Source organism: Scophthalmus maximus, chromosome 19 (genome assembly GCF_022379125.1).
Source record: "Scophthalmus maximus strain ysfricsl-2021 chromosome 19, ASM2237912v1, whole genome shotgun sequence".
Classification (NCBI taxonomy): Eukaryota; Metazoa; Chordata; class Actinopteri; order Pleuronectiformes; family Scophthalmidae; genus Scophthalmus; species Scophthalmus maximus.
In genome coordinates, this window is record NC_061533.1 from 3,644,002 (window position 1) to 3,655,206 (window position 11,205).

Sequence of the window (11,205 nt, forward strand, 5' to 3'; positions counted from 1 at the left end):
GACTCGTGTTTTATGATGCGAAGAGGTCGGGGGGGAAAGATCCGTTGGGTTTGTGGGACCAATGGATGGCCACTCACCCGTGACAAACTTCTGCACAAAAAGCCATTCCGTCTGCCCGCCTGAAGAATATGCCCACGAACAATGTGCTGTAAAAAAAAAAACCGCTGAGTGCTGACGTAAAGAAATGCTTAACTCAGGAGTTACGGACATCTCGAATTCCTAAGTGTCACTTGATAAGGTCATGGCACTTTTGCAATGAAAAGACGGGGTTTCGGAGGGATGGGGGAGTGAGGAGCTTTATGGATGAGGAGGACTTACCAGTCCGTCACAGTTGTTAATAGCAACCGAGGCTCCGGGGACGTCCGAGATGTCCCCGATAAAGGTGCAGTCCGTCTTGAGCAGCTCCCGTTGCAGTATCCTCTCCTTCACGCCGCTGCTGCGGGCCTCAGTCCGGTTGATGCCCGCCCCGGCATCGCCACCCGCGCTGTCGTCGCTGGCATTCCCGAATCCTCGAGCGTCGTCGTCGTCGTGCCACTCCACCATCGCCCCGGGGGCCACCAGCCTGTTGTTCGGGCGCAGGCGCAGGTGGAACTCCTTGCCGAAGGCGGAGATGTTGAAGAAGAGTTTCTGCTCGGGTTCGCCGGGGGAGAGCGCCTCCCTCTTGACGCGCTGCTTGTGCGCGGCCGAGAGCAGGTGCGACAGGTAGTGTCCGTGAGAGTCGGTGCTGAAGGGAGTGACCAGGCCGTATTCCTTCAGGCGGCTCCTCAGCTGGTCTGCAAAACAACACGACGGCCGTGAGATTTTTTACAGGAAACACAAAAGAACAGTTCCAAAATTTCCATGCGATTAAAGGGGCAGTAAGCGATTCTGGAGAAAGCTTGTTTCTCTCTTTGTTGTTGTTGTGAATTTACTTCTCTGGCCGGGCCACGATCCCGGGTCCTCCGGTGTGGGAGTCCGACGATCTAACCACTCGGCAGAGTTTTTGGTGCACTACCGCTACCACGTCTCTTAAGGTGTTGAAGAGTGATCTTCACACACTGCAATCTCAGTGTTTTGTGGTGCGGTCAGCACCTTTTTTTTTTGTTTGTATTTACAGAGCCTGAACCGAAAAAACACACATTTTTCTTTCGGTGCACACAAAAGCGACAGCGAGGACATATTCACAGATTTTTACAAAACGCGTATTGCTTCAGAATCGCTTCCTGCCCAGACTAAATGTCGGAACTCTGTGGCTCCATGCGGCAGAACCGTACGGGGTTGTGCTGCATGCTTAAAAAAAAGAAAACGCCAGTCACACGAGTAGCGTTTTTTAAATGGTTTGTTTTGTCCGACCGACAGGGCAACACCCAATGAATGATGTTCAAATTAAAATTATATGAAACATCAAAAATACTCACATTTGGGAAGCTACACTTATGTTTGCCACCCCCCCCAAAAAAATTACTATACATTAATCATCTATCATGAAATATTGTTTTTTTTTTTCTTCCTATCACCCGATTGGTTGATCAAAAAAATTGCTTCACCCTGGCTCTAACACCCGGTCTTTCCTTTCCGCTTTCGCCCCTGTTATTATGATCGCTTATATCACTGTCATCAATCACTGCAGGCATGAAGCAGTGCTGAGTGCGGAGAAGAAGAAAAAAAAATGGATGTTTTCCAGTCGGTTTTTCCTGATAAGCTGTTACCACCTTTAACATGTCCAAAATAAATACACGCTCTCCTATACTGGGATATTAATCATTATGAAGAAAAGGAAAATTCCACCCGAGCTCGGTCCGCCTCTCGAAATGTGCGCGATTCTAAACATTTTTTTCGTCAGTTTTGGTCGGGAATAGCTAATGTACCAGGAACATCCGAAACCTTGTAATTATCTTGTAGGAGTTTGGACGAGCGGACATTGGAGCACGTGTCGGTGGTGAAACTCAAAAATTACACGTCTCGGGAAAATGGCACGCTTTGACAGACGACGGTGTGTGTGCGCTGTGCACACGTGATGTACAAAAAAAACCCACTCAACCTGCATTTGAGAAGGAACGTGCAGATGTGACACATTACAGTCTCACGGTGAGATTAATAAAGGGATGGACGTTAAAGGATAAAGGATGACTGGAAATGAAGCTCATGCGTCATAACTCCACACACGTGTCGGGTTTTTCGAAAGTACAAAAACATGAAAGGCTGCTTCTCTTCCCTTCTTTTCTTTTTTTCCAACAGAGCAAATACCTCACAGTTACATCATGTTAACTTCACTCCTTCTGCAAACATGAAAGACACAGAGATAGCCGCTGGATATCGACACCTGAAAAGGTCGTGCAAACATGCGTGTGTCAGTGTGAGGATGGTGTAAGTTTAGATGGAGCATTACTCACTTCCCCCCCGTGCAGGGAGCTCTCTTTGCGACAAAGCTGGTGCAACAAAAATCGTCATGGGATGAGAAAAGTCAGTGCCACGGGTCAGAGCAGAAGCTAAGAACCGGCGCTGGTCATTAGTGTGCATTTGCAGGCGTGAGGTTTAATCCTCGGGAGGCCTAGGTCTAATCTCAAGCAGCGTTTCTCCAACTTAATCCGACGCATGTCACACCCACAAGGCATTTTCATCTTTTCTCACAGGCCCTGAAAACCTGGATTCCAACGTTGTGCCTCCACAACTAGGGCTGTGCGATATGACAGCGGCCTACTGTGTGACGACAGAAGAACGTCCAGCGTTGTTATATTAGGGTCTGTCACCGAATATTTCACAATCACCCGGATGGCGCTTCGCATCGTTCCACGCCGCAGCGCGGGCGGGGGGAACTTGCACGTGGACAACACTGACAAAACACTTCTGTATTATCTGAGTCTGACACATGGGGCTCCACAACAGACTCACAAGGCCACAAGCCAGTTTCACCGCCGACGCATGAATCCATGTCATCAGAAACCAAGGAACCAGACTCGGATGCTGCGCGTGGCACACGCCATGTGGCGATGGAGAATCACAAAGGCGGAAGGAGGCAGCTGCTGCACAAACTTGCATCTGCGAAGATGCGAGTCGTGACGGCAGCTTGCATCCGCAAAGACACGGCCCCAATTTACATGGTGCAGAAAAGATGTGAGTAACAATTAAACGTGTTAATCGTTGATATGAGATTAATTCTATCGGGAGATTTTGGTCGTATCGCGCAGCCCTGTCGACAACATTAAACATCCGGGGCAACATTGGCAAGTATCAAAGTCCCTCTTTTGTTATTTAATCTATAATTGTTTACGAAAATCCAACCCTGAAGCAGCCAATCAGAGCTGTCAATATTCAACCATGGATTGGAATCTATGTCTTAGGCTCAAAATAAGAAGACACGGTCACATTCTCCAAATTTGAAGCCGTAACCGTTCTCACACTTTCACATTCAGAGAACATCGAGCCTAAATAGCAGTTTAGGACTAATCTGCAGTTTATTCTACAAAAACGGTGCACTGGCACACATCCATTGTCCCGGGGAGAGAAAAAGAACCATTACTTGTTATTTCACAATACGCTTCCACTTCCTGTCATTTCCTCTAGTCTATTCAAAAAAACGATGCCTTTTGTCCAACTGAGGGGGAAAAAAAGGACAAGGCCAGACACTATTATGCCGGATTCTCTCCATCGTCTTCATTGACTTTTGTGGTAACACACGTCCCTGACAAAACAAAAAAAATCACATATTTCAGAGATACCATCTGAAACCAGTAGCATCATTTTGAACCATTCTAAACACTGAACACACACAAATCACTGAGAGAGTTTTCACCCAGAGGATAAACCATTTCAAGTAGGGATCAAATTGCAAGCGAGTTACTTCGTGTGCAGTGAAGGGAACATTTACGTTTAATTCAAAATAAAAAAGGGGTTAAAACGGTGTCCTTGCTTTTGAGATACTTGGGACATCATGAGGTTCCCGGGTTCAGTGTTGCAGCTCAGAGACACGCGATGAAAACTTTCCTCCACGTGTGAAGTCGTGTCAATATATTTGTCTGCGACGTCACAGTTATTTGTCCTGTAAGTCCGTTTATTTTGTTTGCTATTTGGCGAGAGAGAATTCTGATGGGAGGAATCTGGCGGAAAGTTCAGCCATGGGCCAAGAATCTCTGTTTAATTATCTTTTGCACAGACAGCGCCACCATGTGGTCATTTGTCCATGGCTTTGACCCATGACACTGGGACCACGTGGTGTGGATGCCAAACTCTTTCACCTGAACAGATTCAGTGCCATGTCTATTCATTTTTGCAAAATGGTCTGTACTTTTCTTTTATTGGTGTTTCATCATGAACGTATTTTTTTTGTCAAATGCGGCCTCTAAGGTCTTAAAAAAGTGAATAGCTTTCATCAAGTGGACTGAATCAACTGATTAAAGGCTTGATCCCTCCGTCCTCAGCACATGCCCTTCGCAGCGTTGTCCACACTCAGCGAAGCAAAGTTTGTGGAATGTAAAATTGGCATGCCCTTTCTGGAGGGGAGAAATTAGTCTCTCTGCCTCTGCTGAGATGGATTTCTCAATCTGTGTGATTGCTGAACATCGATGCAAAATTGGCCGCTCTAAAAAAAAAGAAAAAGACGCCCTTGTGAGGGTCCCTCGTTGAGGTTTCCAATTGCCTGAAGAGTCCGCGGAAAAGCGAAGAACGTCACCAACGTCTGCTTTAAAGTTTCATTAATAATGATTTGGGGTTTTCATTAAAAAAAAAAGAGGCTGCATGTGCAAGGAGAAGACGTGGCTTGACGACAACCTGGTTCTGAAAGACGGCTAAAGATAAACGCCACCTGGTGCAAAATGAGGGGATATCTTTTGGAAGAATGGCGTTCGTACCCTCCACGGCACTTGGAAAATCTCCGCCAAGGAGCGTCGAACCCGTTGTGGATGCTTCTGACGTAGCGCTGAAATATTTCAGGTGGTTTTTTTTCCTTCCATTTGTCACCAATCTCTTTGGACACCTGCGCATCTCTGAGACCCGACGTACCAAAAGATCTGCCCGGGAACTTTGAAGCAACACAGAGCCTCGGATCAGTGCCACCGTGAAAACAACTCCACAAGACTCTATTGAAGCTTTAAGGGCAAACGTTTTCATCTCCGCTCCAAATGGCCTCACTCAGAGTCTCAAGAGGGAGCAAATGTGATGGAGGCTTCACACGGAGATAATGGTGCCCACTCCTGGACGGAACATGACGTTGCCCCCGTTTGTACAGTTGCGCAGACGTGTCAGTTTGTTTGTGTTCGAGACCCTGTTGGACTCGGCCGTTCAGTTCCAAGGTCGGAGAAGGTGTGGGCCTGTGTGGCGAGCAGGATATCAGCCCTTATTCCGCCCATCAGACAAGAACTTCAGCTGAAGCACACTAAAAGGCAAGTTTGCGAGCCGGCCCACTCTCACACCTCTACACACAGTGAGATGGCCATGATTGGTGGATTGTCTGACTCTGATTCCCCAAAGGTCTGAAAAGTGGTTTCAAATGCAAATGCAGTTCTTTTTTCTATTTTACCAGTGTTTCCAGACACGTTCTTCAAACTCTCTTCGCGGGACAAACGTGTGATGAGATTGTCGTTTGACCCGGATGAATGCCGCCTCTTCGTGTCATTCACAGAATGTGTGACGTTACACTAGACTCATTTTGCTGACGCGTTTGTCCAAAGCAGCGTACAATCAAGCTCCACACTGGGATGACCCGAAATCGAACCGCGACCTTCCGTACCAAAGTCAACTGTGACTAAGTAGTGAGTAAAAGAACTTTACACTGTGGAGCTTCGAGTCAGCTGAGAGCTCCTTAACTGTACAAATTGTCAGGCCAAAATATAAATATATAAAATTCTGATTATATTTCATTCAGATTAGGGCGTCTTTTTCATTATTGATGGAGAACGAGCGGGTTTCCGACTCATGCAACAGGTTGTGACCACTTGGGGATATTGTTTATAACCCGAGAAAGAAAAATCATTTCCTCATAAGCAGGGGAAAAGTGCTGAATGAAAGAAGTTCTCTTGGGGTCATTTCGGGAAGAAGAAAAAAACCTGCGCTGTTTAGTCTGGTTTATTTTCTCCCTTGGCACAATTTCGTTTGGGCAGAACACAACAAAATCTTACTTGGCCGCGAACCATAACACTTCATTAGCGATCCCTGTCTTCGGAGGACGCGGTCCCAGACCAATCGCACAATCGTGATTGTGGTGGGACTGCGATCCGACGTCAACGTGACCCCAACTACAAGGCGAACTCTGGGAGTAGAAGCTAAACAGCCCCTTGGTGCCGGGTGCACTGGCGCACACGGGGGTGTGGACGGGCAAAACCAGCAGATAGTTGAAGAAGGACTCCAGGTCGGAACTGGATTAGGGACTGAGTTGGTTGAAATCTGATATGTGGGCAGGTAGGAGCTTCTTCGGGACCTTTTTGGTTTGATTTTACGAAAAAGTTGACAAATTTCGTCCGGCGAATCGGAGCGGATGACATTAACGGTACGTTTTAAATGGACTATGGTAAACGGACTATATCTTTTTTGACCGCTTAAAGTGCTTTACAGTACAGGTCACATTCATACGGCGCTGCTATCGACCGCGCTCTTTTTCTGTCGGGCAATTTAGGGTGAAGTGTCTAGCCCACCGACCCTCGGGCGAGTGGACGACCCACTCTGCCTCCTGAGCCACAGTCGCCCAAACACGTTTTTTTTTCTCCCCTCTGGGGTTTTAAGTCGTTCTTAATTCACCCGCGCACACTAAGGATCAAATGGGCTCACACAAACGGCTCTCACGTGGTGAGACCCAATGGCTTTAACCTGTGCAGGGAGAAATGATGGCGGTGAAAGACGAACACAGCGGCCAAGCGCGTGTAGCCAGCGGCAGACGACAGGCGACCGCGAGCGCTCGACTACAGCCCGACCGCGCGTGTGTGTGTGTGTGTGTGTGTGTGTGTGTGTGTTAAAGGCCCTTGAGGTGTTCCGAGAGATAACGGCGGGTGTAAAAGGATCCTACGTGGACACTGTTGCAGCTCACTTACTCCCTAACCGCACAATGGAGAACAGATGTGCAGGATTTGGAAGAGGAATTTTCTTTCCTGTACAACAAAGCCCCTTGAAGCAGTTTGCTCATGTAATATTTGTGTGTGTGTGTGTGTGTGTGTGTGTGTGTGTGTAGGGGGGGGGGGGGGGGGGGGGGAGGCAGAGGAGGGTAAAGGAAGGTGGGGGGGTGTGTATTACAGAGCTCCTCACACACTCCCCTCCCACTTTGATCTGAGTGCAACCCAAGTTGTCCTGCTGCAGTTTCCCTGGGAGGGAGGGACAACACTTTTTTCTCACACAACTTTCTAAGATTTTTTTTCCCCCAAATTATTGACAAGATCGACAAGGGATAAAAAAAAAAAATTGAGCGGGACTCACCCTCTCGATCCACCTCGCCAGCCTGTGAGGGTAGAGAGACACAGAGAGACACAGAGAGAGAGAGACAGAGAGACACAGAGAGAGAGAGAGAGTTAGAAACGCGGCGCATGAGCCAGAAGAAGGAAATCATGATCTGAGATGTGCAGCAGCAGCAGCAGCAGTTCACTGAAGCTTGCAAACACCGTTTCTTGAAACAAGCATGCCCAGGCATAACACGCATGCAGTGTGCCGAGTCCACATGTCAACACAGAGGACGCAGTGTGTGTGCGCATTTACGCACGTGGCAAAAGTTGTGCGCCAGAGAGGCTCCGGGCGCAATCTCCCGACTCGCAGGCGGGTTTTCTTCCCATAGTGGCCGGGTGAATAAATACAACAGAGATAGAGACACTTACCTTGTCAGCTGAGGTCAACACAAATCCTACGAGGAGTACCGCTAGTGACAGGACAGCCATCACGAGTCGTAATGATAAAAAAAAAAATCAAAAAAAAAAAAGGAGAAAAAACTTTATCCCAACGTCAAATAAAAAGAATAGAAAAAAAATAGAAAAACTCAAAACGCCAGCGTCATTCAAAAACGTATCAGGGAGGAGGGTGAAGAGCACTGCCTCTGCCTTGGTTCAAGAAAAGAAAGAAAAAAAAAAGATATTAAGTTGTTAAAAAGTTTTCATTAAAAAGCCAAAGTGAGGCGAGTTGCGACACTTTGTCAGTCAAGTCTGTGTTGTTTTTTCTTTTCCTTTTTTCTTTCTGTCTATTTCACAGAGTTTTCGTCAAGTTTCTTGGGTTTTGGGGGTTTTTTTGGGGGGGGGGGGGGTTTGTTTGCTGCCCGGTGGAAGTTAGTAGCACATCCTCTCCGCCGCCGCCGGACAGAGCTGCAGTGGGACGCTCGCGACCGGGCACTTTGCTCCGCCGCCTAATAAACGGCAGAGGCCGGCCTCTGCGTGACGTCACCCTGCCCCTCTCCTCCAGCCCGGACACATGGTGGCGGGACAGAGGAGGAGGAGGAAGAGGAGGAAGAGGAGGAGGAGGAAGAAGAGGAGGAGGAGAGAGGAGGAGGAGGAGGAGGAAGAAGAGGAGGAGGAGAGAGGAGGAGGAGGAGGAGGAGGAGGAGAGAGGAGGAGGAGGAAGAGGAGGAAGAAGGAGGAGGAGGAGAGAGGAGGAGGAGGAGGAGAGAGGAGGAGGAGGAGGAGGAGGAGGAGGAAGAAGAAGAGGAGGAGGAGAGAGGAGGAGGAGGAGGAGGAGGAGGAGAGAGGAGGAGGAGGAGAGAGGAGGAGGAGGAGGAGGAAGAAGGAGGAGGAGGAAGAAGAGGAGGAGGAGAGAGGAGGAGGAGGAGGAGGAGGAGGAAGAGGAAGAGGAGGAAGAAGAGGAGGAGGAAGAGGAGGAGGAGGAGGATCAACCAACTCCCCTAACCCTCGTCCCGGGACAGGATAGGATAGGATGAGACAGGCTGCTCAAGTAAATGCATAACCACACATTGTGTTATCAATAGCCTAATGAAAACAACAGTAATCCCATGTCCTGACATCACTCAGTCCTTTATCTGAACACATGGAGGGACAGGAGAGGAGGAGGAGGAGGAAGAAGAAGAGGAGGAGGAGGAAGAGGAGGAGGAAGAGGAGGAGGAGGAGGAGGATCAACCAACTCCCCTAACCCTCGTCCCGGGACAGGATAGGATAGGATGAGACAGGCTGCTCAAGTAAATGCATAACCACACATTGTGTTATCAATAGCCTAATGAAAACAACAGTAATCCCATGTCCTGACATCACTCAGTCCTTCATCTGAACACATGGATGGACGGGAGAGGAGGAGGAGGAGGAGACAGGGACAGGTTGAGGATGGTTGCTCAACGTGAATGTTAACATATTAATATGAATATATGCATGTAACGATAACATTAACACATTAATCCGATGCCCTGACATCACTGAGTCCTTAAACATGGCGGGACAATGGAGGAAGAGGAGGAACTCAATTCTTAACTTCATCCCAGGACAGGATGGGATACAGGCTGCTCAAGTATATTCATTACCACATTAGTCGGTTTAAAAACAACAATAATCCAATGTCATGACATCGCACCGTCTTTAATATGAATACATGATCCCAACTTCATCCTAGGACAGGATGTGACAGGCTGGTCAACATGAATGGTATAACAATAACACTATTTCTGACATTACATGTGAAAAAAAATTTCATGTTTAATTTGAGAAATAATCTGACAATCACGTGACCGCATCTATGTCAAATGTCCAAAAAATGGACGTGTGATATGAAACTCATTTCATTATTATTATTATCATCTTTAATATAACTACCAGCTGAGCTGCTGAGAAAAAATTGCAGATGTGGAAACTGATTCAGAGGACGGGAACCAAAATTTAATAAGAAGGGGAAAATGATGGAGAACAGAATATATCGGAATATATAAATGCATCTATTCTCGCATAATTCCAGTTGAGATTAATTTTTAATACAGTTTGGTCAAACAAAAAAAAGAAAGAAACACATGAGCCATTAGAGTGAGAGCAGCAGAGGTCCTCTGTCTCTGCCGGCTGAAAGTCTCCAGAGGGCGAGAGCTGCATGTAATATCAGGTTAGGGGGCGTCGCAGTCGTTTGCAACGATATGAACTATGCTCTCATCACCTCTCGCCTCATTACTGACAGCATATCATTGGCTCCTCTTGCTCTCCCTCCACGCCAGGGCGCTCTCCGAGGAAGAGACTTCAGATTTTTAAAAAAAGGGGAACCAGTGGGGGCGAATGAATAATGATGATAATGATAATAATACAGAAAGATAGGGAGGCGCTTTGTGGCCAGAGCGGCAGACGAAAAGGTTCGGGTAGCCCATAATGTCTCCATTGGAGCTCGACGTAACAAGCAGAGGGAAGCGTTTCAGGCCCACACACTTTCTGAATAGCAATGACGGTTCATAAATATTGATGGCTTCGCATGAACAGGACATTAAAACACTTGCAAACCCGCAAAACCTGTAATCCAGGTGACAGCATGGGAGTGTACAGGGACAGCGTTTGACTCTCTGTTTCTGAGGGGAAGTTTTCAGCGCCTTGGAAAAGAGTATGTGTCTGCGTATATGTACATCTGATTAGATATTTTTCTTTTTTCTTCTATGTCAAGATGCAGTAGAGTATTGCTGCCTGCTGCCTTAGCAGTGTGAGTTAGAGCATTTCAAAGATGAATAGTTGGTTCACAGTTGTCTCGGTAGGTTCTAGGAAGTTCACTGAACTCCAGAAAAGCAGATTCAATAAACTCGAGACAAAAATTGAATCATCCATAGCTCCGCACTGTTAAGTACGAATGGATTATTATCAAGAGTTTGATCTCGACCCTGCTCGGCAGGAAAAGTGTCCCGGGGTGACCTCTGTTATGACTCGACTTCGCTATAGTTGGCTCTCCGTGTTCAATGCTCAGTTCTGATCTGAGGTTGGACCTTTCCACTCGCCGCCAACAACTCGATGGCGCTAGCCCCGAAAGTTGCAGCAGAAGCAGCGGCGGCGGCAGCAGCAGCTTCGGTACCTTCCGGACAGAGGTTGCCGTATGACTTCTCCCTCTGAATCTCTCTTTGATTTCTTAACACTGAAGGACAGATTCGGTTGTGATTCTCTGACTGTGGTGTTTTTGAAAAGAGGGGCACTTTTGTTCAAAGCTAAGAGGCCTTGCTCAGAGGCACGGGCATAAATTAAGAACACATGAAAGGGGGATCAAACTAGTGTTGCATCAATCCGCAGATGATGGATCAGAGCACACATAAAGTATATGCTTCTTTTGACAGTTGAAAGTAAAAGAACCAAGTTCTTCTTCTTCTTC

General features: G+C 47.3%; 1 protein-coding gene across 2 annotated transcripts in view; it reads right to left on the reverse strand.

Moving 5' to 3' along the window:
- adamts3 (ADAM metallopeptidase with thrombospondin type 1 motif, 3) overlaps positions 1-8,269 on the reverse strand; it is a 113,582-nt gene extending 105,313 nt beyond the window's left edge. The window contains exons 1-3 of one of the 2 annotated variants that reach the window (XM_035638733.2): positions 7,770-8,269; positions 7,378-7,399; positions 319-773 (exon numbers count right to left, since the gene is read on the reverse strand). In XM_035638733.2, coding sequence (XP_035494626.2) covers positions 319-773; positions 7,378-7,399; positions 7,770-7,829 — 537 coding nt within the window. In that variant the 5' untranslated portion in view covers positions 7,830-8,269. The remainder of the gene's footprint in view (positions 1-318; positions 774-7,377; positions 7,400-7,769) is intronic. The other variant, XM_035638734.2, reaches the window with a different exon arrangement.
- Positions 8,270-11,205: the final 2,936 nt, after the last annotated feature.